This window comes from Platalea leucorodia (genome assembly GCF_965183815.1).
Source record: "Platalea leucorodia genome assembly, chromosome: 1".
Classification (NCBI taxonomy): domain Eukaryota; kingdom Metazoa; phylum Chordata; class Aves; order Pelecaniformes; family Threskiornithidae; genus Platalea; species Platalea leucorodia.
Genome location: NC_138823.1, coordinates 99192879 through 99217552, shown reverse-complemented (window position 1 = coordinate 99217552; position 24674 = coordinate 99192879). Strand labels below are relative to the sequence as shown.

At 47.2% G+C, this 24674-nt stretch overlaps 1 protein-coding gene across 5 annotated transcripts in view; it reads left to right on the top strand.

Annotated features, from left to right (window-relative positions):
• The first annotated feature begins 668 nt into the window (after positions 1 to 668).
• Positions 669 to 24674, top strand: part of JARID2 (jumonji and AT-rich interaction domain containing 2) — a 227853-nt gene continuing 203847 nt past the window's right edge. For 2 of the 5 annotated variants that reach the window (XM_082315891.1, XM_082315889.1), the window contains exon 1: positions 839 to 1888. In XM_082315891.1, coding sequence (XP_082172017.1) covers positions 1844 to 1888 — 45 coding nt within the window. In that variant the 5' untranslated portion in view covers positions 839 to 1843. Of the gene's footprint in view, positions 685 to 838; positions 1889 to 3301; positions 3384 to 24674 lie in introns of those variants that run through there. The other 3 variants (XM_082315890.1, XM_082315892.1, XM_082315896.1) reach the window with 3 other exon arrangements.

Sequence of the window (24674 nt, the reverse complement as noted above, 5' to 3'; positions counted from 1 at the left end):
GCAGCCTGTCCTGAGCTGACACCGCCCGCCCGCCCGCCCGGCGGGCAGAGCGGAGCGGAGCGGGCGGCCCCGCGGCCCAACCCGCCGCCGCCGGCCGCCTCCTCGGCGGCGCGGCCCACAGAGACGAAGTTTCGCGCCGCCGCTTCCCAGCCCGACCCAGACACATTAATCCCCTGCGCTCTCCCGGCAGCCTCCCGCGGCGCCGGCCTGCCTCCCCACTCCCTGTCAGCAATTCCCAATAAACTTCCCTCTCTCTCCTCCTCCTCCTCCCCCTCCTCCGCCGCCGCCGGGCCGGGCCGTGCCGGGCCGGGCCCTCCCCCGGGCGGCGGCGGCGGCCACCCCCGCACCGGCACCCCGCAAGGCCCAGCCCCCCCCCCCCGACACAGCCCCGCCCCTACCACCGAGCGCCCCGGGGTGGGGGGGGGCGGGACGACGGCAAGAGGGAGGGGGGAACCAACGGAGAGAGGCGGCGGGGGGGGGGAAGGACGAGCGTCGCGAAGGGGGTTCCTCGCCCAGCAGCCAATGGGCGGCGGGCGCGCGCGGCACGCCGGGAGCTGTAGTTCCCCGCCGTCGCCATTTTGTGGCGAGGGAACTACAACTTTCCCGCGAGCAAGGAGACATTCTCGGGCCCGGCACGGGCAGCCCCGCCGGCCAGGCCAGGTGCTGCCAGCGCGGCGGGCCCCGGTGCGTGCCCGGGCCGGGGGAGGCGCGGCGCGGCGCGGGGGGCAGCAGGGACGGAGCGGAAGGAGAGCCCTTGGCAGACGGGAGGAGAGAGGCGGCTGCTGAGGGGCGGGGAGGGGAGGGGGGGCAGGGCAGGGCGACCGAGCGTGCCGCGCGGTGAGGGACCGTCGCCAAACTCCCCGCGCGAGTTGTGGCGCAGGGGCAGCGGCGACCTTGGCTGCCGGGTGGCCGCGCTTAAATGCCAAAAAAGAAGAGGTGGGAGGGGGGCCGGGGGGGAGGCAAGGGAAGCGTGTGACGCTTGACCCGCGTGAAGCGGTTAGCGAGGCCTGTTGCGTGCCTTGAAGGCAGCGGGGGCCGGGCGTTGCGGCTGCTGTCCCGGTTGGGAGTTAAGGCCAGGCCCTAAGCGGTGTATGTATGTGTGTGTGTGTGCGTGCGCGTGTGCCCGTGTGTATATATATATATACACACACACGCGCGCACACACACACGCAGACATATATATTTAAAAAAAAAAAAAAAAAAAAAAAAAAAAAAAGGGAGCCAGGTCCATTTAAAGTTGCTGCCGGAGAGCTGTTCTCATTGGTTAGGGGGGAGCCGAGGAGCGGAGACACACACGGTGCGCGCAGCCCTCGCTGCCGCCGCCGCCGCCGCCGCCGGAGCCGCCGGAGCCGCCGCTGCCGGAGTTGTCTCTGCCGCTTTCCCCGCTGCAGCGGCACAAACGTGACTTCCAGCGTCCTGATTATTTATCTTCTCCTTCTCGGCCCCTTTTCCTCCTCCAAGATGTAACTACAGCTCTGACACTAAGGACCTGCAGATCGCTTAGGTGGCTCGAGAAAAGAGAAAAGGGGATATCAAGGGCGTCGTTTTTTTTTTCTGTGTTTAGGGGGAAATTTTCCATTATAATGTTTCACTAAAGTGAATTTTGTTTTTTGTTTCCTTCGCATTCGTCTTTTTTTTTTTTTTTTTTTCCTCGTCCCCCATTTCTCGGATTTATTGCTAGGAGAATCACATTGTGAGGAAAGAAAGTCGGATTACAAGATACCACTACAAACAACCCCCTCCCCCCAGGATTTTTTCGGTATTTTTTTTTTTTTTTTAAATTGTCGCGGCTTTAATTCATGAAGCAATTGTCCCCTTTTGCAATCAGAATTTGGATACCAGAATGAGCAAAGAAAGACCCAAGAGGAATATAATTCAAAAGAAATACGTAAGTGGTCATAACGTATATCATTTGACTCCCAGTTTTAGGAAATGGCAGTGAATGTCAAGTTTATAGCTAATCCTGCAGCTGTAAGGCTTTCGAAACAAATGCAATACTGAATTTTATTTGTCGGTGGTGTGGTGGGGGAGTTTCGGAGGCCCCTTTTAACGGGGAAACCTTCCATCCAGTTTGGTTATAAAACCAGATTTGCGTCGCGATTCCTCCAGTGAATAAATGTATTGACCTCAAATGACACAATCATAATCTAGTTTTAGATGAAAGGCGGGGAGCTCGGGGGGCTGCCGCCGCGGTAATGTCACGAAGCTGCATTTTCAAGCGGTTTTATTAATACTGCGCTTTTGCATGCGGGAGGAGGTGGTTGGTTCGGTTGGTGTTTTTTTTTTTTTTTAAATTTAATTTTATTTATTTATTTATTTAATGGTCTGCTTGTGTCTCTCCCCGTCTGGGGAAGCGGCGGCGGTGGTTGTTGAAAGCCCTTTAAGTTGAAGCCGAGTGCGCCTGGTTATGGCGAGCTCGTTTCTCGCCCGACCACATCCCCTCTCTCCTCTACGCGATCGTTGGCTCCTCTCGCCCTGCCGACGGGAGCCGAACCGGCCGGGGATCGCCCCGCGGGGGGGACGCGTTCCTGGGGATCCACTTTCATAACGGGGGGGGGGGTGGTGGCGGGGTGGGGGGTGTGTGCCTGTCTGTGCGCGATGGAAAGGGCTCGGCACAGTTTTAAAATCAATTCATGACGATGGCTCGAAAATTTGGGCTAATCCGGCGCAGCCCGGGCTGTATTTCTGCCTCTCTTTATTCCACCGCTTAACCGATCCCTTGTAATTGTCTAATCCTTTAAACGTATAAATGTGGATGGATAGTTGGATTTTTGTTCGTGCTCCAGTTACGTTTTGATTGGCATAGGGGAGTTTTTCTTTACGTTTGGAAAAACTGAGGCGATTCGCCAAATATGCAGTAGAGCGAATAATGGTTTTTATCTGCACGTTTCAAAAAAAAAAAAAAAAATCTTCATTTTGGGGGGGGGTGGGAATATAAATCCTCGCTTAGGGGTGTGTTTGACGCGAGGCTTTAAAAGTTGTAGTTTATATCGCGCCTGTCGACTGTGCCGATTTTTTTTTTTCCAGCGGGGGGTGTTCCCTGGCAGGGAGGGTGACCTTCGGGACACTTTCCCTCGCTATTCTATAGATTTGGTAAAAACTGCAGTTGACTCCAGCTGACTGCCGCTATCGATTGCCCGCCCCGCTGAAACGCAGCCCGGGGGAGGGGGAGGTGGGGGGGGGGGGGCTGCGCGCTATTTCGGAGCTGGGCCCCCCCCTTCCCCCTTTCCCACCCCCACCCCCCTCCGAAATTTCCGAATTAAAATACATCCGCATTGCAGAGGAGCGGGGAGCCCGGGGCCGGCGAGTTTAAAGTATTGCATCGAGACGGGAACGGCGGGTGGAAAGTCTGGCGAAACACGCGAGGCGTCCACGTTTCCCAGGCAGGCAGACAAAAGCGGGGCGGAGGGAGGGAGGAAACCGCGGTGTTAATAATTAAGGGGGGGGGGGAAGGGGGGGTGTGAGGCGGCGGGGGGGAGGTCGCCCCAAACCGCTGCTCCCGGGGCCGGCGGGGGCGAACAATGCGGCGCCGCTCCCGCCCCGCCGGGCAGGGGCTGAGCGCGGCTCCGGCCGGCCCCGGGGGAAGGCAGCGGGGACGGGGGCGAGCGCGGCGGGGCGGGCGGCGGAGCCGCCTGCTCCCCGCTCCCAACTTCGCGGCGCCGCTTTTTTTTTTGCCTTTTTTTTTTTAAAACACACCTCCCCCCCCCCCCCCCGTTTTTGACGCCCCCCCCGTCCCCGTTTCCGCGTGCGGCGGGGGCGCGCAGGCCGTGCGCGGGGGCGCAGGCGGCGGTGCCGGCGGCGGCAGCAACAGGTTGCCGGGGCTGTGACGGGAGCCCGCGGGCCGCCGGCCACGCCGCCGCCGCCGCCCGGCCAGGTTCGCCCTGCTCCCGTGACGTCACAAAGGGAAGGGCCTGCGCGCCGTGGAATCTTCGTCGCCTCGGCCGCCCCCCCCCCCCCACGCTTGGCGCCCCCCCGCCCCCGGCGTGACGTCAGAGCCGAGGCGGGCCGGCGGGGCGGGGGCGGGGGGAGGCCCCGGGGCAGCGCTCGGCGGCGCTGCGGGGGAGGGAGGGGGCGGCCCGGCCCCGGGCCAGGTGAGCAGGTGCGGGGCCGCCCGGCGCGGCCCGGCCCGGCCCTGCCGGTTTCGGGGTGGGAGGTTGGCAACCGCCGCCCCGCGTGGGGCGGGGAGGGAAGAAGGGAAGGGCCGGTCACGTCGCCCCGCGGGGGCGGCGGCGTGGGGACGCGGCGTGGCGACACGCGTGGCACGTTTCCTCCTGCCCGTGACCTTCGGGCGGTGCGGCAGCCCGGCGGCGCACGCCGGGCCGCAGCCGCCGCCTCTTCGCCGGTGCCAGCCGGGCCTTTTGTTGTCCGCCTGCGCGGCTGCAGGTGTGACCGCCCGCCCCCGGGTCCGGGCCGCCACCGCCTCCCGGCCTCCGCGGGGGCCGCTCGTCCCGGGTGGGGGCTGTTAAACACCACCCCCACGCACACACCTACCCCCGTCAGGCTCGGCCCCAGCGGTGACACCCCGCGGCCCTGGGGCAGGCCTCCGCCCGGGCACCCAGGCACCGCCGCAGGTGACCCGGGAGAGGCGGCGCGGAAAGCCGGCAGCGGCCGAGGCAGGCCTGGCCTCGCCTCGCCTCGCCTCGCCTCGCCTCGCCGGCCCGCGGCTCGGCAGGGCCGGCCTCCCTGCCCCGCTGCCGGGCCGCGGCGGAACCAGGGTCCGCCGAGCGCCGGGCCCTGCCTCCCGGCCGGGGGGCCCCGCTGCTCCCCGCCCCGAGGTGAGGGCTGCGCCGGGGCTGGCGCCCCGCCGTGGGGAGGGAGGGAGGGAGGGAGGCGGCCGAGAGCCCCCCGCTGCGCGGGCGGCGGGCGCTGCTTCGGCGGCCCCGCTCCCGGTGTGGCGGCGGGCTGCCGCGCCGGTGAGGCTGCCGCTTCTCGGCGTTTGCGAAATGGATTCTGAAAACAAAAAGGTGGTGAGAACAATGGGGTAAAGCCTGCGCGTTGCAGGCTGCCGTCGCAGGGCTTGGCTCCCCGCTTCCCAAGTGAGCGCAATTAAAAGTTCCCTTAAACTTTGAGAGCGTTATCGTTGGCGACCGATAACCCAGGAATGAGGAAATCCGTGTATGTATCTCTTTTTCTGTGCTTCAAAAACGCTATCGCTTGATTTGTATATCTTTCTTCTCCCTTTACCCTCCTCCTCCTCAAACATCTTTACATATCAAATATTGCCTTTTGGCTCAAGTCTCGGAAAACTGACAGCTTTGTAGAGCATTAGCTGAGAAGCCAGACTGCATTCAGTATGCGCTTGGAATTAATAGTTCTTAAATGAAGAGCTTTGAAGTCTTAAGCGTAATTTCACAGGTGTGTTTTTCTGCCCGTTTTTGTGACGCCGAATAGCAAATCTTCTGTTCTTGCTGGCTTAGGTCTCGGAGTATCGGGCCTGGATCACTGTCTCTCAGTACCTGCACAGTTCTGCCACCGTAGCAGATGGCAAAACGTAATTAAGGAGTAATGTCGCTACTCTCGCCTCGTGTGATTTGTTTCCTTGTCCTCGCAGAGGTAAAAGTGCTGTCGTCTGCCATGAGGTGACAGGCTTCACCTCCGGAGGGCCTGGTAAGCCCCTCAGACAGAGGGCCGGCGAGGCCTGTCCAGGATTAGCGGGCGCCAGACATCCGAGGAGAGCTCCTCTGAGCGCTGCAGCCTTTGAAGCAATACTCTCTGCTTGGGCGAGCGTCGAGCGGCAGTTTTGCAGGGGACGGCGGCCACCTCCTCCTGCGTAAGGGATGTTTGTGTGCAGGGGCCTGGCCCTGGGCACCCCCAGGCTTCAGCCTGACCCTCCTGCCCTGCTATGTTTTATGCAGGAGTTTCCTCGTCTCCCTCCCCCAGCCCACAACTGACAGCGTGCTTTAAGTTTCACCGCTTCCTGCAAAAAAATAATATAAATATACCGGTGGCAGCAGAGGTAGTATTCAGTGTACATTGCATCTATTTCAAATAACCTTCTGGAGCTTTCTTGTGCTGGGTCTTTTTCAGGCTTGCAGTAACGATTGCAGCATAGCATGCTCAACTCTCTTTTTTTTTTTTTTTTTTTTTTTTTTTACTTTTTTCTTTCTTTCTCCTATGTATAACTCCAGCTAACCGTGTAAGGATGCTAGCCGCACTTGAGATCCGAGTTTGGGTTCCTCTTAAACCTTCTCCTGGTCTGTTGAGACTACAACATTTTGTTGTAAGTGGCTGTAGGATGGCGCGTAACTAGAAACTAGTAATTGCAATCCTTCTTTTTTTTTTTTAAAGGAATATTTACTTTTTGCTATCAACAAATGCTTTGCCCTGAGATACTAATGGACTCCTACTCGCTCTGATGGACTGTGAGCCAGAAGTCTGTGTAAGATGCTGTCCGGAGTGAATTATAATGAATCGAGGCCCCCTGTGAAGAGTTTCTAATGTTCATTAAGCACTTTTACCTTCTCTTATGAGGCCTACTAAGCCGGTATTAAAAATACATTACCCCTTCCTTTTCTGTAGATGTAAAATAACAGCTGATGTTATGCATATGCTAAAGTGTGGTATCAACGTCAGCTGATTCTGTAAGGCAGTAGCATTCCCTCCATTTTATTGTTTGATGAAACAGAAAGAAGTCTAAATTACTTGCCTGAAGCTACGTACTGTAACGGTGGCAGAGATGGAACTAATCTGTATTTCTGCAGGCTCGTCCAATACTCTATCCTGTAGCTTACGGGCTCTTGCTATGAGGCACAGCGTCTGCTATGCAGGGACTACTTTACGCGGTTCAAACTTACTTCTAAGATTTTCCCCCTCCCCAGTTATGGTCTGGGCTGTGAGACTAACAGTATATTTTTAACATAACAATAAAATAAAAGATGCATTTCAGTATGGATACTTGATTTTTTTTTTTTTTTTTTTGGAGTGATGATCATACCCTGCAGCTGATAGAGACCAGTTGATACTGTGATGACTCAGCTGTGGGAGTATTACATAAAGTAGGTTAATTTTTAAATCTCATAGTCTGAAGCTAAAGAGACTCCAGGTCTAAAATTTATATTTTGTTGATACACATTACTGATATTTCCTGGTTTGAACATAACTGAAAGTTCTTGAGGAGGAGGGGAATGTGTTTTGGGATTGGTTTGGGGTTATTTTTGGCCATTTATATTGTATAGTGACTGAATTCAATCAACTTGAACTTGGGGAGGGAGGGGAAACACCAGCTGCTTTCATTTCTAAAGTTTCCAGTTTGCAGCACTCAAGTGAAAGGGAGGCTTAGAGGTAATTTTAAAGTAGGGAAAGGAAAAGCAGAGACACGTTTATTATTTTTTATTGCAAGCACCCAGCTTTTGTGTGATTTAGCAGATGTGGAATTTGCAGACGAATACATGCATTGCTGTGAAATTCAAATTTGCATTTAAAACATTCTGTTTTTTCCCCTTAGTCCTTTGCATGGCTTTCTTCCCAACTATAAATGTAAACCAAGTGTAAATGATACATTGTTTGCCTTAGCGGGCAGACAGTCAGAAAACAATAGTGCTGATGGATTTGACTGCCTCTGTGTAAGATTAACAGGACGTTAACTTTCAAGTCTAATAATGCAAATTTCAGTGTTGTCAGACCTGAGCTTCCCTTAAATGTTTCCTGATGCTGATGGCCCTAAATGTCCCTATGCTATGTGCCAAAACTTCAGTCGACTGTTATTGTCATCCAGCTCTTCACCTTCAATACAAAGTCCCTGAACCTGTTGTTACGACTTCAGAGAAAAGGGTAAAACGTAACCTGGAGTTTAATGTCCAAGTAAATGATGGGGTATGGTACGCATATACTTTTTATATTTACTACCATTTTTTATTTAAAGCATTTTTAAGTGGTAGGAAGCCACCAGGAAACTTAAAAGCTGCAAATCGCTTGTAAAATTCGGGTCTAGTGGGTGAGGAGTACTTGGCGCTGAAATTCAGATACAGGAAATAATATGCTTGCCAAAATGTATTTGGTGTTCTCTTAGATCTTTGATGGGTTGTTTTGCTGGCTCATTACTACTGGGAATATTGGATGTGATCCTTCCTGGTTTTTAATGGGCAGGTTTTATTTGGGAACTCTTGGTTTTCATTTGTAGGGGTGAGTTTATTTCGGTCGGTCACAAAAATGTTTTCTCAATGAATCAGTAGGTAGAAGGTTTAAAACCATTTGCCGTTTCACTCGCTCGGGTTTCACACTTTCCCTCGTGTAATGACATCCTGTTCTGATGTTGTTCCTTCGGTAATCCGGCAGAGGCCCGGTGTTTCCAGTGGTGGGCTGTGGGACAGGGATAAACCCTTTAATTATAGCAGCAAGGGCTTGTTTGAAAATACGCTAGCTCTCTTCCCCTCCACCTGTGCTTTGTCTGTCGCTTCCTTATGCAGATGAAGGGTCCGAAGCTGTAAAATGCTGCTCTTCGACTTGCCGTGCAAGCGTGGCCACGATCGGTGGCCGAGGGCATTGCCACGGTGAACGCCGTGTCTCAAGGCTCTCGGCTAGAGATCACGGCTCCCTGGTCTGTGAGCAGATGGGTGGTGTGAGTGCACCCCATCTGCTCCTGTGCAAAGTTTATCGGCTTAATTTATGCTGCTGCAGAAAGCTGTTCGGAGTGACCAGCTTGGCTCAGCACAGAAGCAAGGAAGAAAGGCTCGGGTGGATATCATCGTTCCACCGGTTCACGTAGGGAAGAGCGGCATCCAGAACTGCTTCCGCGTTTCTGCAGCAAATTTCTCATCCTGCACTAACGCGTCATGAACCATATCCTGTATTTTTTTCGGGGGGAACAAAACCTCCTTTAATCAGGCACAAAAATGGGATTGTGTGATTAAAAAAAATGCATTGAAAACAGAATGAGAAACCTATGCTAAGGTCTCCGTACACTTTCTGCATCTAGGTCAGGCCTGTGGAGCAAGAGCGGTTTCTGGTCAGGTTCGGTTTAGTGCCTGTAGGATTGCTGCAGTTGCAGTCAGACATTTTGACGCTGCTAAAATCTGTTCAGCAAAAATGTGACGATGCACTCAGAAGTGTTTATAATTGCATCACTTGAGGGGCATGACTTAATCCTTTCAAAATGTCTCTCCTGTAATGTGTAATTTGCTTGGCCTGTCCTACTTGGCTTCTTGTGGTCTTTTCTGCCAGGTTCTTCCCTTGATTTGCTCTGCAAAAAGGCAGCTTTGGATCTCTGGCTATTACTGTATTGCTTTTACTTCCTAAAGGCTAGAAGAAATGCAAATAGTAAGAATCAAGTTGAGAAACTGTGGCCTGCTGCCGTGCTCCCGGAGGGCTTGTGGTGTTTGCATCCCTGCGCTCTGCTTTCAGTTCTTTGAGCTTGCCTTGCTGGTCTGACATCTTTTGGATGACGTGGTGGTTGCAGGAGATTAGCATGTTTTGGCACACGCATGCTATGATGACTGGCTAACGATATTTATAAAGTTCAAAAATAAACCATGGGAGCTCATTCTGACATAATCTACTAATCTTAGTTTTGCACTTTGATACTGTGTTGTCTGAGCCAAGTTAGGATAAGTGTATATTACGAGCAATTCATTTTTAGCTTTGCTTGCAGATTAGTGTTGAAGCAATGCATGCTTTTAAATTAAGAACGATGGGAATGAATTTGGAGAAATTATTGGCTCTTTCAACTATATGCATATGGAAATCAGCTATGTGCCTATTTTTAAAACAGGTTTATGTGAGTGGGTAGAGATGCATGTTCCCCAATATTTCTGGACAATGTTGTCTACTGGCATTTTGACTTGATGTTTTTTTCCTTCACTGCCCACAGGAACAGGACAGTCTTCTCTGCGCTTTCCCACATTTGTATGTTAGGGGAAGGACTTTCTTTTCTCTTTGAGGATTGTGCTTTATGTTCTTCCAGATAAAAAAAATCTGCTACTGCTTTGGGTAAACTTTAGCCTCGTGCTAGGCATCCTGCTAGTCACGCTGCGTTTCAGGGAGTCCAACCAAGACAGTAAGCTTTTGAGGCTCCCCAGTGACAGGAATTCACTTTCCCCTGGGCCCTGACAACTCCATTTAAACAGCTAATAACAATTTTCTAGCTACGTTTGGGAATGGCCTGCATTTTTGAGAAATACAAAGAGGGACTTGAAGATGTAAAGCATGCGAGTCAAGTAAACTGCAACGTACAAGTATTTTTTGAGGTCGCTACTAATAAAGTGGACAGAAACCATGAGTCTTGGACAAGAGTCTGTCCAGTGTCTCACTCTTTCAGATGCTTATCATTATTTTTATTAGTTGTTATATTTAGCGTATAATTTTCTATGCTGTTCTAAAACTGGGGACGTTTATGCCCAAAAAGTACATTGTCTAGAAATTGCACTTAGAGTTTTAAGTTGCTACAGGCTACCAACATATGTTCATAGTTTTTTTCTTTTTATAAGGTGCCTGTTAGACAGACTAAGGGTGATTTGGAGATGGGGATATGTTTCCTTCTTTCTCGCCTTTTTTATTTCATGAATATTACTTTCAGCCAGTTTGTCCCACAGAGTTCTTTTTGGTACATCGAAGTTGTAAGCCAAATCTCTCAGCTGCAGTGTGCATGCTAAAAACCCCACAATACAAATTTCCAACCCTGCACGTATGCCAGATCAATTAACTTCTTAACTCAACTCGAGCTGAAAAAAAAATAGAACTGCTTCTGTTTTGGTTTCAGCCCTACAAAACTTGGTCCAGACTTTGAGTTTACAAAACTCAAAGCCAAGCAAAAAGAAGGTTTTCTGTTATTGTTTGTAAAGTTGACTGATCACCAAGCTAGTGTTGTACGCGGTTCCTTTTTGGGTGATGTTCCAAACGACCGGCCTTAATGTGAGTGTTTTTCATAGAAGGATGACATAGATGGACGCCCGAGATGTGGTTTTCTGATTGATAGTCACTTTTTTCCCCCCTCTCGAAGCGTAGTGATAATGATGAAAATTCTCATGGCGTATTGCCATCGTGCAGACTGGCTTTCTGAGACCAGGGAACGTCCCTTTTGGTTTTGGATGTAAAGCAGAAGTTAATGTGTTGGAATAGTATTTCCTCTAATCATTTATGAAAAGCTGTACTACAGCTGAGTAAGACTGTAAGAAGGAGGTAGTCTTTCTGCTACTGAGGCCTTTATCTTAAGGTTTAAAAGCTTTTACCAATGTTTTTTTTTTGTTGTTGTTCTAGTTATTCAACATGTAATGGGGACACAGTAATATCACTTTGTAAGACAAGAGGCTTCGTGTTACTTAAAAGCTGGAGTTACAGCATGTTACAGTAACTGTAACTTGTGAATTATTTATAACTTGGAAGAAATAATGGTTGTCCTAATGGCAAATAATTTTGAAGCTGGCTTTTTCATTTTCCAAGTCTGTCTGTGATGCCTGGAACCAACAAAAACTATAAAATCAAGAAGCAGCCGTCGAGAGAAGCTGTCCTCTCTTATTCTACTGTCCCCTTCTTCCTATCTGTGGTGGAAATGTCCTGTGTGCAGTTTTTGTGTTTTGCCTTCGGTAACAGCATTGTGAATGCGGAGACCAGTAAGCTGCCTAATGCCGTGGTTTTATGATCACTTTAAGCCTGCACCTCGCTGAAAGAAGCGGTTTAGCCTTCCTCTGGTTGCCTCTTCCCCCTCTCTTCTGCAGGCCAACGTGTACCAGGTGATAGCTCCCACCACAGACTGGGGACTTTCCAGGTTAAAACTGAACTGACAAAATATGTTTGATTTTTAATGTGGATTCATTTAATATTGCAGTTTGTGGTGTAGCTGTAAAAATACTTGGTCTGGGGAAGGTGTTGCAGGGACACAAATGAAGTGGCAAGGGAGGGGTTTGATTGCTTCTGTTAGCAATAGTGTGAGCTTAAATGGGCTGTGAAATTATGACTAAATAGGAGTCAAGATATATGTTTTATTTCCTAGCAAATAATATTAGCTGTCCTTGTCTGTTCTAAGGATTGTTCGGGCATGGATTTTGCTGTGCCGTCCTACTGCTGGAAGCACAGTGAATATTAAATAAGGTGGAAACGAAGTTAGGCCACGTAGGTGAAAATGAAGCTGAAGATGTTTGTGCCTGTGGTCACGGTAGTGCCATAATCATTTCCAAAGTGCTAAAATATGTTAGAAGAGGGTTAAAAATCTACTACTGCTGTTACGTGTTATGCTTGGTTAAATAGGATTTCAACTATTTTAAACTTAAACAAGAGAAGAAAAAAGGGGAAGAAAATAAAATTAAGATAGCTGTGCTACTGGAAGCTGGGTTCCACTGCTAAATGTGTTAGAAGAAGAAGTACTCTTTTTAATTCAACACCCGCGTGCACCCACCCCACCATGCAAGAGCTCCACCGTGGAAGTGAAGCCACTGTACTGTTCTACTTTCTACAGCAAGGACCTGCTTATAGAAGGGAGTTTCTCCAGAAATTTCCCATGGCTTTATTTGGTTTATCCTGTACTACTGAGGAATAAGTTCAGATAGCTTCTCTTCTTAAAACCACTCGTGTCTATTGAGTGTGCAAGTGAACTGAAGTGCTGATGTATTTTTGCCCCAGGTGCCCAAGTAGTGTGAGAAGGCCAAACCATGTCAAATCAAGAAGCTACAAAAAACAAGGTTTCCTTTAATTATAGGAACATCAGGATGTGGCATCACATGTCTTTCTCTCGCCATTGAAGCCAGCACTGGTGACCCTGCTGATCTTTCCTTCATGGTATAGCTCACAGTGTGCTTTGGCCACGTCAATACAACTATAGAGCTGCATACAAAATAGGGTCAGTGGAATTATCTGGCTTAAAAAGTAGTTACGCCAATGCTCTCCTCTTCTTTCTTCCCCCACTCCCCCCTCCTCTTTAAACGGTCTGGTTTCAGTGCAAGCCTGCAAAGACTGCTTAAGTGGCACAGTTAAGGGAACGGTGGGGCACGAGGACCTCTTTGGCTTTGCTGCAGATTAAAGAGAGATGTGGAACTGCACCCTCAGTTTCAATCCGGCAAGGCGCTGTAGCACGTGCCTGTCTGAAATGTATGAATACTCTTACTGACGTCGACTGAAGTACTTGGAGCTTGTGAGTTAAGCACATGCCGAAGTGCTTTTCAGGGCTCGAGATTTTGCCATTCCTGTGTAAGAGGGTGTGCAAGTATTTGCAGGCAGGAATGTTAGTTTTGTAAGAGGGTGATAGCCATTTAATGGTTTTAATGGCTTTACTAGATGTAGTCCTGCCTGTTTTCTTTTCTGAACTGTTCCTTTTCCTTTTTGCTTTTCCAGCATCTTCTCTTAATATTTTATTTAAATGTAGTAACTGTTCTTTTTCTTTCCTTACTCTTCTCCTTCTCTTCATTATAGTGTGCATACTACTGGCATTTTTTACGGTTCACTTCCCCCCTCTCCCCCCGCCCTCTTGTCTTTTAGTCCCATGCTTTTCTCTTTCTCTGACTTCTGTGTATTTCTCTGATTGGGCTCCTCTATCCATGTCGTCTCTGTCTGAGGAAATTAGCTCTTATGAAGCTGCTGGCATCTCTTTGCAAAATGAACTATTGTTGCAGTATTTTTTTTCGTTTCCTGAAGGCCAAAGGGGGAGATGAGGAAGGGTTCCTGCAGTTCATTTTGGGGGCAGCTCCATAGGAAATACTTTGGAAGGGGAGGGATTGCACTGTTGCTACTTGTCTCTCAAGCCTGCCTGCAGAATTTGAGTGTTAGTTATAGAAAATACTGGCTGTGTGCTTACATTATGCGAGGCTCAGCAAACTGTTAATGCGTAAATACTATTGAGGAAAAGTAGAACGTGGCCCTGCTCATCCCTCTTTACACTCCTTTTATGAACTTTTGGGAAATCAAATCCTGCTGATGTGAGCATTCAGGAAAAGCTAATTTCATAATTCACATACATTAAAGGCTTTTATTTATAAAACATTAATATTCATGCTCTTTCAGTCAAGAGCAGCATTATGTGACACGACTGACCAGTCGTAAAAAACAGTGTGCAGCTTCCGTTATTGAAAGGATCTTTGCAGTCTCCATTCGGGTATGACCTTCCAAAATAACTAAAGGTGGTCAGATTTCTTCCAGCCTGGGTGGCAGACCAGGTGTAATGATTTCTGGGCCCTGTTGCTTTGGAGAGCAGGAATACAATTTTCAGCATAAATATGTTAAGAAAAGTAGGGTCTCTTGAAGTCTTGTGTGTAATGTAGTTTTTTTATATCATACTTAGTATTTCATTATAATACTACTTCAGCTGGCTCCTATGAAAGCTGATGATGTATCATGCAGAAGAAGGAAATGTGTTTATGATGTAGGTAATCATGTTTTTTTCCCTCACAAGCATCTTTTCTTATGTTCTTGTTGATTCCCCTTTCTTTTGTGTTGTCATTATATGCCCGTTGCTCTTGCAGTCAAGGATGCGGTGAAATTAATTCCCTGTGGGCATTTTGGAAATTACTGGTTCACTAATTTGGATGGAGGAGAGTGAAGAGATAAACTATTATTTCCTTTTTATTTTTTCACCAACTTTTCTCAGCTCCTGCCAGGGATGAGTCTGTTGTTTTCTCCCCTTACAGACAACCCATCTGTTTGTTAGTGCATTATGACCCCTGGTCTACTCATGCCTGATGACTGTTGAGGCCATTCCTGTGAGGCTCTGCTTCCTGGCCCAAATGGGACCAGGAGCAGCGTTCTTGCATGCATGCCTGTCCTCCGTACATGTCCTGCTTTCCCCTCCAGAATAGTGCTGAGTTGACCACAGGGATTCCCTGGCAAAGTGGTCAGAAGCTTTTTAGCTTTTTGGAAGATTTTTTCTGGATATGCCTTTGCTTCTTTCTTTTCTTTCTATCCTTTTCGTGTCCCTGTTCACCTTGCATAACCATGAGTAGGTATGTGGTACCGGCTGAGGGAGTGCCTGGTTATCAGCTCTGCAGAATCCATCTCCTTCACACGAGCTCTTTTCAGAGGTGCTTCAGAGTGTTGTCATTTTACCGCCTGCACGCTACAAGCATGACTGCAGCTGCATCTGGGGCTTTGTCAGGGAAGCACAAGTGTGCTCAGCTCTGGAGACCTAACCTGCCCTCCGGCACCGTTTGTGAAACCAAGGTTAGTATAATGTGAGAAAAATGGCCAGGATTTGTATCCATGGTTGGAGTTCTGCTTGTGTGGAGGATGGCTTGCCTTGAGTTCCTGTTTAGGTCGTACCACTGTCCCTGTCTTTAGCCATCTCAGCAATATTTTTGCTGCTTTTGCTTTCGTGTGCTCCCTCAGTCATAGTGTCGTGGTCATGCTGTCAGCAGATCAGCTACAGCTTGGCCGATGGGCATGACAGCTTAGGAGGGAAGTGCTTCTTCATCTTTTGCAATGGAAGAATATACACGAGCACACTATACGGGTGTCTTTGGAAGAAGACTTTGAAGATGTCTGTTCAGGCATGCTTTTGAAGATGTTCTGAAATTTGCTTTCAACTATCCTCTGTTTAGATGATTTATCACCATTCTTCTCTTCCCATGGAGCAGTAAATCACATCTGGGCTGAAAGGTTATCCTTTTTCCTTAAAAGGCTTCATACTTTTGCACCACTTCTTCCTTTATTCCATGCTCTCCAAATGTCCAGGTATTTTTTTCCCACCAGAGAAGACACAGTATTTTAATCAGAAACCCACGTGTTACAAAGCTGAAGCAACACAATATTTAGCACTTCAGCTTTGAAAACTCATTCCTCCGTGGAAGAATGCCATTGAGATAGTTCCAGCTGGTTTCCAAATTCCCAATCCACTAGACTTTCTCAGTGATTAGATCACCTTCTTCAATAAAAGCAAGGATCTGCAGTTGATCTGAGGGAGTTAATACATGGTATAATTTCAACACACATGAATAATGTTAAGCCCATGCATAAACTAGTCTAGTTAAGGAAGAGAACAAAATACTAGGTGATCTCTTGAGGCAGCCCTTTGAAACAAGAAGTAATATCTTATAAATTTTTAAGCACATAAGAAAGAAGATGGAATAGCTGGCATTGTTTGAGCCAAAAGACTGTAAGAACAGTTCTAAGACTGGCTGACTGACCTACTGTTCGGCTTGGAAACTAGGACAATATCTAGTAAGGGAAATCTTGGTTATAGCAGTCTGGTTATCAGGGCTCCTAATCCTGTCATAGATAAGAGAATATAAAACTGTCAAAACCAGGATTTTAAATCTGCATCTCCCAGGTTGCTGTCATTTGCATGGCTTTTTTTTTTTTTTTTTTTCAATTGGTTTGGTTGGTTGGTTGTGCAGGAAGCTCCTAGAGAGAAACGGAGAGTATTTCCACAGTGATACGACCTTCAGGTTCTTGAAGGTGCAAGTATCGGCTCTCGGGGTTACCCATTACTAAACTTTAGTTCTTCTTGCATTCATGTATTTCATACCTGGTTCATGCAGCACTCTGGAGCAAAGTGTAATGCTATACAGCCTCATCTAATGATATCTTCCAGTGCCTGGCTTCTCTAATGGCTATCTAAGTAAACTTTCTCAGCTCTTCTGTGTTGGCAAGGTCAGTAATCTCACTGTTCTTTCTGTGGAAGATTCATGTGTCTGGCTCTTCCTGGACGAGGCTGAAGAGCTGCTTTGTTGTCACTTCTGAAAAGTACCTCTGCCCACGTTTTCTCAGCACAGCGAGTCTTCTCGTTATTGTCAGTTTAACTTTCTGTGTGGAGGACCAATGCAAATATTACTAGGGCTTAATAAACAACCTACCTTTGGGTGACTATTACGGTTGTGATAAAAATGATACAAGGTTGGTTGCTCATTGATTTATGCTTTTTGGCCATCTTCCAGGATGAAACTGTAACTTCATTACACAAGAGTTTCAGAAGAGTACAGAGTTGTCCATTTATCTCCTTCAACTGTTATCGAACTGACAGCTTGCCTTTGGAGGGTCATATATTCATAAGCTGCCAATTGGATCTTATTTCATTTTAGCCAAATGTGCCACAGAGTCTGAAGTTCATTTTCTCCCTGGTATCCCCCCAACTTTTTTTCCCCCTTTTTACCTTCTTCTCTCTCTCCCTTCCTTCTCCTTCCCTTCCCCTCAGTTCCTCCTGCTGAAAATAAAAAAGGCCTGGGAGCAGAGGCAATGCCACAAATAAAAGGAATTAGTTTTTTTGTTGGTGCTGCCTGTAATTTTGGTTTCTGTTAATAAGACTTTAGTTTCTCTGGCTAGATCAGTTCTACATTGTGGAGAATCTCATGGGTTTAAAAAATGGTAAATGGAAGATATTTTTCGTCTTGCTATTTCTGCTAACCATATTCCTACCTCTAAGTTAGCTGCTGATTTCCAAATTGCTCCTTGTGACTTTGTTCTCCTCCTGCTTCATCAGTGCTCTCCGCTCCTCTTTTGATACCTTTGCTTTGGAAGTCACCATTTGGAAGCCTGTGTGAAGTCGTCATCGGGAAGTCCGCGTACTTAGCTGAGTAATCCTCTAGAAGAAGGAGAAACGGGGAAGACAAACCACGCACAATATCTGCCTATGTACTACTTGAAATCAGAAAGTGTATTTCTGTTGTGGTACCCAGAGAAACAGTTTCCTCATATTGAGAAGTTGTGAGGACAGGCTTAAAATTTTTTCGTGTCAGTGGGATAGCACCTTGAATTCTTCTAAATGTTTTACACAACTTAGCTGCTTTTTTTGCATGTCTCTGTGCATTCCTGGAAAAATACATGTTTTTGTGGTTCAGTCTTAAAGAAGCGTTCTTAATAACTAAGCAAGATGAGCTGAATAGCCTATTTTATAAAGTAGACAGCTTTATTTGGATTTCTCTGGCCTCTCTTTTAAATACACTGTTAAATGCAATGGAAGAATAGAGTTTCAGTTCTGAACCAATGTATTCTGTCTATGAAAACTCTTTTTCAATTAATTACTTTCAAAGTACTTTTCCCGAGTAATTCCTGACTCTTTTTTCAGTACATATTTATGTACTTGTAAAGTGGAAAAATAATATAATCAATACCTGACTAAATATTACTATTTAATGCGTTAAGCTGCTTGCTTTAGTCCCAAAAGAAACTCTTAACAGTGGTATTAGATGAAAGCATGCATGCATCCATTTCCTTTAGGAGTCTGTCTTAAATTCCTTCTGATCTCAAGATGGATAATTTTGACAGTTATTTTAAATTTTAGCTGTTTATACATTCATTTCATCAAAGTTTGTCATATGTTTTATAACTTTAATGTGGATTATTTCTTAATTTTGCCCTGTTTCCTACTTAAGCGATATTCTGTAATTACCTGATTCGCTGTGGTTGTGCATAAATGAAACTATGAAATCTGTTGTCAATTAGCAATCAATGTGGTATCCATATTTTTAAATGTTATAAATTGCCTATTAGAGCTAATTTTCCAGGGCATCTCTATCTCTGTTCTTAATGTAATGCAGGATATTTTACAATAATGCCTAGGTTAACAATGATAGTCTTGCTGTATTGTGCAAAAAAGGCTTCTGTGCAGACCCAGCTGGGTTTCAGGCTTAATTCATTGCTCTATGGTGGGATCACCACAGCTGCTGTGGGGCCTTTACAAATGCAAAAAAGCTGTCAGTGTTTGTTTCATCAGATGCATAAGTGATGAGGCCAAGTTGAGGAATCCATTCCAGCGCGCGGTGTGCATGCTGGAGGCATTATTGTTTACAGAATTAGTGTCTTAACGCTTTAAAATACATGGTGCGTGTTTTGCCTTAGAGCAAAATATTTTAGGAGTAAGGTGGTTTAAGGATCCTCTTCAATTTAGTCACCTCTTCTAACAGCGTTTGCCCAGACTCGTGTGAATGCGTGCGTCTGAATTACTGCACTGTACCTGCCTCGGTCGCGAGTAATTCAGTTCTCCTCCTGTCTTGTGCATCTTTTTTGCTAGTACTTTGATTATTGTAAGCAGTCACAATTAAGTAATTGCACAGCTTTAATGCAGAATTCCCCCCCGCCCCCCCCAACTGTCAACCGGAGGCGTTGCTGCTAACAGTCTCCTATGGTCACCAGAAGTCAGGGTACTTCTTTTGGCTGTGAAGGCTTGAAGGAGGTTCCTTCCAGCCAATTAGAGAGTAACGATGATTGGTTTCAGAGGGTGCTGCTTAAGAATGCAAAGCATGCCTCCGTGGTGGGGCCGAGCACACAGTTCTTCTACCAATTCTCCTTTCCTTTGCTTGAGGCTCCAGGAATGTAACATGGAGTAGGGCTTTTGCTTACATGATGCCAGGCTGGCTTTTGGGGGGTAGAAGTGGGGGTTCAGGTCTTAAATTGTTTTTCTCTGGGAGCGGCGTGTGATCTTCCAGTCTGTGTTGCAGTCTGTTGGCTGCGTGTGCGAGTTTTCATGAGGGCACGCCACCCTTCCCCGTATCGTGTAACTCCACCGATAATAGGCATTGCAGGAATTTTAACTAATGTGCTGTTTAAGCCGTCGTCGCTATGATTTTATTAAATGTGCTTGCAGCGTGGAATTTTGCTAATGCTGTAGAGTGATCTGTTATGCAAATTGAATGTAAGAATGGGCTAGTGGGGATTTGTTGTCTGTATGTTGGAGACCTGTCTTTTGCATTTGGAAATGAAATGAGTTAAATGGTGTCCGGGAGGCTGCTGCTGAAATTTTCAGGCAGCCTTCGCTTTCCTGGTAGAGGGTGCAGTATTGTCACTGGAGGGGCCGAGCTTGGTTTGTAGGGAGGCATGCCCGTCTGGAAGCATGCTTGCAGGCGTGCATTTCAGCGGGCACGTACAGGGTGAGTTGAAGAATGTGAGTGTAGGATAGCTTAGGCACAGTCATATACAAATTAGATGATGAGATTTATTCTGGCTGGTCTTTATGGCCAGGCAAAGCTGTGTTCTCGCTTCAGCTCTTCTGCCATAATGCAGGCAGATTTCCTATGCTGGAGCAAACGATGTTTAGCTCAGTGCACGACTGGCAGTATCCATGTTTGTTGGCTAAAGCGTTGGCCTGTGGCTAAAGCAGCACTTCTCCAGGTGTGATGCGTGACGAGGATACTCTCGAGTCCTGCCAGGTGAAGTGGGAAAGCAGAGAGTTCGGCTTCATTTCCAGATTTGCTGCTTCACTGAGGCACATGAGCTGCTGTAACCCAGCAGACGTGAGAGAAGGAGTCGCCTCCTCCTTGCACTTGCTGCTGCTCTTGCGGCCTCTGTTATCTCCAGGCTGAGGCTCAAAACACGACCAGCCTCCTCTTCTCATGCTGTTCCAGGGAGCAAGGTGCTTGCAGCGCTCCCTCTGCCCGTGCTTTGTAGCTAGAAAAGCAGCGGCAGCCAAAAGAAATCCCCACCTGGCAGCTGGTGCCCTCCGTCCCTCCCTTTCCCGCACCTCATTTACAGTCGCTGTAAGCATGACCATTTAATTCCCTTGGAGTCTCTGGTGCTATTTTATGATTTGTTGTTTGCTGCGGGGCTGGAAATGGTGTGGGAGGGCTGCTTCGGAGGTGCTGAGCCGGGTGTAGTGGCAGCAAGCGCTTAGCCAGGACCTGGAGGAGCTAAGCCCTCACTGCTGGGTACATCCCTCCGGTCTATAAATTGGGGGAAGAAGGACAGCGGGCTTTTAACTGCGGCTGGTGAAACTGCAGCATAGCGCTTTCTCTTGACAGAGATGGAAATGGGTTGAATGTTTTTGAGGGAGGTGGTTTTAAGAAAAACCAAAACCTCCTTGGCAAAAGGTCTGTCCATTTTTTAACCTTAGGGCCCTGCTTGGCCTCACAGTGCAGTAGTTTGGCTTCACACAGATGGAAGTAAAGTGTCTGAGCACATCATGGGGCATTTGTATTTTGGGGGCATGGTGCAGTTGAGAGCAGCTTTTGGTGATGCCTGCACAGGCGAGGCTGAGCTGGGAAGCTGCTGTTTTTGGTGTGCGCACGGTGTGGTGGATGGGCTGCTACGCTTATCCCCCAGCGGTGGAAACATGATTTTGTGAGAGACAGGGAGTCCCCTCGGGCAGCAAAAGGGTGCCGGGGCGCCAGGAGGTGAGGTCTGTGCCCGTGGTGTGGCTGTTCCCAGCGTGCAGGTTGCTCCCACGCCCCGTCCCTGCACAGAGCGGCCCAAAGTCGAGCAGGGACGAGGCTTCTGTGCTGCGGGGGACCCTAATAAGAGGCCAAATTCTGTCCTGAATGCCACGAGTGCTCCCTGAGGGGATGGGGGGCAGGCGAGCCCACCTCCTGAGGTCCCCCTCAGCTTTATTTTTTCCTCTGGCTCTCTGCTCTTTTGTAGGTCAGGTGGCAGAAACAAAGAAACGGCTTCAAGTCCAAAAGGTGGAAGGAGCAGAAAGGGAAGGTGTCTTTTTCCCCTTCTCTCAGGGCAGGCTGGTTAGCTGCCTGCACTGCCTGTGCTGCCTGTCCTGGGGGTGGCGGCTGCTGCTGCATCCCTGCCCACCGCAGCATCCTTGCTTCTGCTGCGCGTCCCGGCTGACCCTTGAGTTTGAGCTTAGAGTTAGAGCTGCTTCACGGGAATATTTTAAAAATGAAACCAAATTGTCTACAGTATAATTTCTTTTTTAAAAAACATGCATTGTTGTATAACCAGGCTTTAGAAGAACTCAAATTTTGAGCCAGATCAACTTTGTGGTTTCCTGTTGCCCTTTGGGTTACTGGTACTGTGCCAAATCATGTCGGTAGAGAAAACACTTCAGTAGTTACATATAGCCTTGGATACATGTAGCTGTCCTGAAAAATGCAGTAGTAATGTTTGAGGTATAAGACACATTTTTATTGTTTTTATTTATTAAGATTTCTCCCCCCACTCCGATGTGTTAAGCCACTAATGAGGAAATAATGGAAACTGGGATTCCAGCTTTAAATTTAGACTTGTAAATGCATTGGCTTGGGAAATACTCTTGTCAGTGTTAACGCGGATGTTTGCCATGCCAGTGTGGGGAACGTATTTCATCATAGGAGGCTGTGTTAAGCAATTGTCCCCTTGCTGGTGAATTGGCTCTTGATGGAGATTCAGAAGAGCTTATTTTAATTAGGCTTTGTTTGAAAACATGGCTCAATCTACTAATTGAGGTAGGTGCTGCTTCCCAGTGGACTTCTCACAGTGTTAATGCAAAATTACTGTATATTTGCTTTTTAAGCATACTTCTTCTTCTGTCCTATTTGTATGAGAGACAGACAATTGTGTGGTGAGAACTTCCTATTTAATATTAGGAAATGAAAAAAATCTTCAAGAAGCACATGGTTAAAAATAGTATTTCAAAAAGCTGTACTGGGTAGTTGGATTTTGGATGAGGAACACGAAGCTAATGTGGTGTCGCTAACGGAGCACCGAGGCTTTGGAAGCAACAAATTGGCCTTGGGAAAGCAGTAGTGAGCACTGAAAACGCTGATGCACGCTCTCTGTGGTGATACTCGGCTTTTTGCTTGATTCCCACCATAGCCGGTGTGCTCACCCCTTCCTGCAACGTAGGAGAGAGCCGCTTTCTGTGCTTTGGTTGACAGAAGGCACGTTAATATGCGGCTGCCCAGTCTGCTTTTCCTTTAAATAGCTTAGCTGACGTTCAAGGCTGCGGGAAGTACAAAACAAACTCTGAAAATCTTTCAGATGTTTTAATTAAAAGTGATGGAAGTGGAGAATTAGAGCCGCTTCTGTGCTAGGACGGCTTATTCAAACATGCAGCTTAACCAGTTAGACTGCAAGGTGGAAAATGCTGGAGATTGTGTATCTGAATTAAGCAATTTTAATTTGGTCTTTCATCTGTGTCATTACCGAGGGATATCCTGCAGGCTGGTTTAATGAACTCAATCTAGAGGTGTGTAGAGGCACATCTCGTTGCTTGACAGCAGCAAGACGGCATGCTATGACTGGCAGACATATCTTCAGCTTGTGTAATTGTCTGCTCTTGTCATATGATGACAAATGGAGCGATGATCATATTAAACAACAAAAAAGTTCAAAGTAACACGAAGGCTCTGAATAAACTCTTGGAATCAAAGAGATTCTCACATGACAGCATGTCAGCATGGGTATTTTTAGCCTGAATTAATGCAGCTATAGGAAACTCCCCTCCCCCAGAGAAGTATTACCATGTTAAGTTAAATGTCAGTCAGAATTTTTAGCCTAAATTCTCCACTTCCTACAGGTGTGGGAGCTTGTCTCGTCAGCCCTCAGTCTATGTTGCACATGCAGGCAAGGAAAAAACCGTCCCAGGTCAGTAGTTTGGGGGGGAGGGGGGGAAGTATAGTAACTAGAGTTTGTCTGTTGACTGACAAATCTGATTTTTTTGAATGAGCCTCTTCCAAAACCAGATGCAATAAGGATGAGATCATGCAGAAAAATTTCATCAGGAACTGAGCATACTTTGCAGTTTTGGCAAATATGTTTGAGGGGAACAGAAATTCTCTTCTTTTCCCTTTTATCCGTCCAGTTTTCTCTCTCTTCATGGATGCAAGCTAATGCACTTCTGTGCATTATGGTATGAAGTTTTAAGTTTTGCAAAATAAACTGTCTTTTTGATCAGACTGAAGTCAAGTATTCTATTGAGAGAAATATTTTTCCTTTCGTGACTAAGAAGATTCTGCAGAATGGAAGCACCCTTCTGAAAATCTGGGAAAGTTGTTTCAAAATCAAATGTAGTTTTAGAGCACTGGGGAACAGGAGCTGCAAAATGAAGAGCTAAGGGGACAGGGGACAGAAGCCTTTTTTGCCCCCCCCCGCAGTGGAACAGGGACTGAGTATAGTTAACCATGCGGGAAAATGAGTGATACAGATTACCAGTTTTATTCACTTCTTGGTGCTTACTCACTTTGGTCAGGTTGGTATCTTTGTCGGAGTTTTAATTAAGATCCCCCCCCAACTTTCTGTCTTCTGATAGGGAAAAAAACTTTTTCAGCAATTAAAAAAACACATATGCTATCACATGTGGCCAGATTAAAAGTTTCTCTTCAGAATGCTTTATCCATAAACTTCATAGAAAATTGCTTTATTTCTGGATTGCCATCTTTGTGTGGTAGCCTGGCCCCAACAGCACATTTTAGATGCTGTTCTCTGAAAAGACTTTTTCAGGGCAGCTGCCCTGGAGCTGGGTTTTGTTGCCATGATGGATGCAGGGGAAGGCGGAGTGCCCAGCCCAGAATTCAGCAGTACTCATCTCAAAACGGGTATAAATACAGCCTTTCTCCCTTGTTGATTGAGTTAGTAAGTGGCAGGAAAATGCTCCCTCTTTGTAATTTCTGAAGTATCCGTAGTTTACTACTGGATTTGAAATTTTTTACCGTGGTCCTGTAGCAGTTTAATTGTAATGAGAGTAGTGCTTTGCACATGTACACCTCGTTAGCTGGTACAGCTGGGACTCTCAATTTCAGCAAAAAAGTAGTCTTAGTCAAAAGAGTGCCGACATAAAAATAGCACTGTAGTACTCAACAGTTAAACCTTTCGTGAAATATGTCACTTCACTAAATCTGTGTATCAAGTCTCTTAATGCATTGACAAAGCTAATTTTTATTAGCCGTTTTATTCTTAACATTGTGCAACTTCCACCTTCTGCAGAAATTACATGGAGCTACTGCTTTGGTACAGGTATGAGTAAGGCCATATCTGTATGAAGAAAATGTGCAACGTTAGAAAGCTTAAGTATAATTCTGTACCTAGTTTTGGATACAGTTCCTTGTTCATTTTTAAAAACGCACTAATATATCATTTTCCCATGCAGATGAGAGGCAAAGGAGCAGGATTCATTTTAGACTCATATT